General features: G+C 56.2%; 1 protein-coding gene across 1 annotated transcript; it reads left to right on the top strand.

The window, feature by feature from the left end:
• Positions 1–5: 5 nt before the first annotated feature.
• LOC104410527 (nuclear receptor ROR-beta-like) lies at positions 6–3,257 on the top strand (the record flags this gene model as incomplete). The annotated part of the gene is made up of 5 exons (XM_010020720.1): positions 6–48; positions 1,411–1,518; positions 1,817–1,927; positions 2,083–2,195; positions 3,096–3,257. Coding segments are annotated over 5 exons (537 nt in total), but the record flags the coding sequence as incomplete, so codon positions are not given.
• Positions 3,258–3,413: the final 156 nt, after the last annotated feature.

Genomic DNA, 3,413 nt, shown 5'->3' with positions numbered 1-3,413 from the left:
GCTTCATGGAGCTCTGCCAGAATGACCAAATCATCCTCCTGAAAGCCGGTAAGAGCAGGGATCCAGCCATGCCCCTCACATCCCTGCCCCTCACGTCCCTGCCCCTCTCATGTCCCTGCCAGATGCCTCATAACCCCAACACCTCTCCCAAGCAGCAGCCACGGTGCCAAAAGCATCGCACAGAATCATCATAGAATGATGAATGTTGGAAGGGGCTTTAAAGCTCCTCCAGCTCCAACCCCTGCCACGGGCAGGGACACCTTCCACTAGAGCAGGTTGCTCCAAGCTTTTTGGCCTTGAACACTGCCAGGGATGGGGCAGCCACAGCTTCTCTGGGCACCCTGTGCCAGCGCCTCAGCACCCTCCCAGGGAACAGCTTCTGCCTCAGAGCTCACCTCAATCTCCCCTCTGTCAGGTTAAAGCCATTCCCCTTGTCCTGTTCCTGCAGGGCCTTGTCCAAAGCACCTCTCCAGGTTTCTTGTGGCCCCTTTAGGCACTGGAAGGATCTATATATCCCATCTTTCCTCTTGGCTAGTGCTTTTCTTTCAGGATCTCTCCTCCCTTGCTGCCCTGGTTGCCTCCAGGCTCGACATCGGTGCCTGGGGAGCAGGTACTGGGCTAGAAGGAGTTGAAGTTCATGTTTAAAGGTGATGGGATAGAGAGGAATGTGGGGAGTGGCCACCTCAGGCAGAGGCTTTTCTGCATGGGCACCCTCAACTAAATGTTACCCAGAAACTGGGTTGGAAATGAGTACAGTGGATTTCCCACCAGGAAAAGTTGTGCTGGGAGGGAGAAGAGGAAAGGTTTGCCCACTTCTCCTGGTAAGAGACTGGGAAGAGGAGGACAACAGCAGCACACACCCGTGTCCCCTCAGTCTGTCTGGCAAGGGAGCTCAATGTGCAAAAACCCCCAAATGCCCAAAACAATGGAAAACCCTCCCAGTTTCTAAATGTTCAGGGCTGAGAGCCTCACCCAGCACAGGGGACATGTGCCAGCATCCTGGCAGGGTGCTGTATCCCAAAGCCAGCGCTGGCCGTGCCCGACATGCTGGAGTTTAACTCGTTCTTTCCTTTCTTCCTTCCATTTTCTTTCCATTTCTTTTGTTTTCACCCTCTCCCCTCTCGGTGCTCCACCATGACCTCGATGGATCTTTGTGGCCGGCTGCAAACGATGGATAATGTTTCCCTTTGGTGAAATATTGTGGTCACAACTGGAAACCTAAAAATAAAAAACCAACCCCAAAACCAACCCCCCAAAACTGGATTTGTTGGAAATAATCATTCTGCTCTCGGGAATGAACAATCTGGACTTCATACTTGCCCTGGGGGCTTTCTTCTGTCTTACACTTGGTACTGGGATGATGGAAACCCCCTGCCCTGCCCTTGTCTGCGCTCTCTCTGCCTATGTCAGGTTGCCTCGAGGTGCTCCTGATCCGCATGATCCGCGCGTTCAACCCCTTGAACAACACGGTGCTCTTCGAGGGGAAGTTTGGTGGCATGCAGATGTTCAAGTCGCTCGGTAAGAGCCTCTCAGGGCTCTTGTCTCCTTTTCCTCTCCTTCTGACACCCGGACAGGGCTGGGTGAAAAGCAGCATCTGCATGGCTGGGCTAAGCAGGGTGAGACCCTGCTGTGTTTGCCCCCACTCCAGTTGGGACTGGGTTGATGTGTGCCATGGCTGGGACCTGCTTTCCACCCTGGCCCGAAGCCCAGCAGTGCTGAGCTGGGGACCCCTCTTCACCTATCTCATGTTCTGAGGTGCCTCGGGTGCTGCCGGGGGTGCTGTGACGTCCCCCTCTTCCCTGCTGTCCCCCATCAGGCTGTGACGACCTCATCGGTGCCGTCTTTGAGCTGGGGAGGACCTTGTGCCGCCTGCAGCTATCAGATGAGGAGCTCGCCCTCTTCACCGCTGCCGTCCTGCTCTCCCCGGGTATGAGGAACACTGCAGCCGGGGAGGGGGGTGTCTCATGCCAAAGCTGGGGAGAGTGGACCCGTACATCTCAGTGCTGCTTCCTTGGTGGGTGATTTAAGGGAAGGAGGCTGGGGGAGATCCCCATGGTGGCTCTGACCTGCCATCTCCTGCAGATCGCCCCTGGCTGACCGAGTCCAAGAAGGTTCAGAAGCTCCAGGACAAGATCTATGTGGCTCTGCAGCACGAGATCCAGAAGAAACACTCCGCTGAGGACAAGCTCTCGAAGGTAGCGGTGATGCATGGTTGGAGCCAGGCAGGGCACGGGAGGCTGGGGGAGATCCCCATGGTGGCTCTGACCTGCCATCTCCTGCAGATCGCCCCTGGCTGACCGAGTCCAAGAAGGTTCAGAAGCTCCAGGACAAGATCTATGTGGCTCTGCAGCACGAGATCCAGAAGAAACACTCCGCTGAGGACAAGCTCTCGAAGGTAGCGGTGATGCATGGTTGGAGCCAGGCAGGGCACGGGGAGATGTCTCAGCTGGTGGAGGTGGCTGTGCTGGAGCTCATGAGCCACGCATGGGTGTTTTTGGGTGGTGAGCCCTGGGACCTGTTGAAGAAGGAGAATTTCCCTTTCCACAGGCCATGCATGTCTGTTGCAGTGCAGGCAGAGGCATCCTCACCACAGGCAGCCCTGTGCCACTGAACCTGGCAGCGCATCAGGCAGTGGGTGTCTGGAGCGAAAGGAGCCAGTTCAGGAACGCTTTGGGCAGGATGGAGCTGGGATGGGGAGTGGGACACTGGGGGCTCCTTGAGTTTGGTTGTCCTGCAGAAAGACATGGGTTTGGAGGCAAAGCCACACTGCTGCCAGGCTGCCCAATGGTGGAAGTTGTCCACAGTGCCAGTGGCTGGCAGCGCATCAGGCAGTGGGTGTCTGGAGCGAAAGGAGCCAGTTCAGGAACGCTTTGGGCAGGATGGAGCTGGGATGGGGAGTGGGACACTGGGGGCTCCTTGAGTTTGGTTGTCCTGCAGAAAGACATGGGTTTGGAGGCAAAGCCACACTGCTGCCAGGCTGCCCAATGGTGGAAGTTGTCCACAGTGCCAGTGGTCCTCAAACCCACCTGCTTGTCCCCAAGGGAAAGGATGTTGGCCAGGAACCCCATGGTCACCAGCTCCTCCTTTCCCTGCAGATGGTTTCCAAGCTGCCCTTGATGAAGACCATTTGCAACCTGCACTTGGACAAGCTGGAGTTTTTCCGTCTCCTGCACCCGGAGACTGCCATGAACTTCCCACCCCTCTACAAGGAGGTCTTCAACTCGGAGCTTCAGTACAGTGACCCACGGGAGAGCTAAAGCTGGGAGCCACCAGCCCTCTTCGAGTTCCCCAAAATCTGGAAACAAACTAAACCTCAGAGGTTTGGGGAAGTTTATTTAAATCAAATAATCGAACTCAAGAGAACCCGAGGGGCTGGGGTATATCCCAGCCCCGGTTCCTCGCTGTGGATTGCA

The sequence above is a fragment of the Nestor notabilis genome, unplaced genomic scaffold (assembly GCF_000696875.1).
Source record: "Nestor notabilis isolate BGI_N333 unplaced genomic scaffold, ASM69687v1 scaffold27658, whole genome shotgun sequence".
NCBI lineage: Eukaryota > Metazoa > Chordata > Aves > Psittaciformes > Psittacidae > Nestor > Nestor notabilis.
The sequence above is the reverse complement of the archived record's forward strand: the minus strand, read 5'-3'. Positions and strand labels throughout refer to the sequence as shown.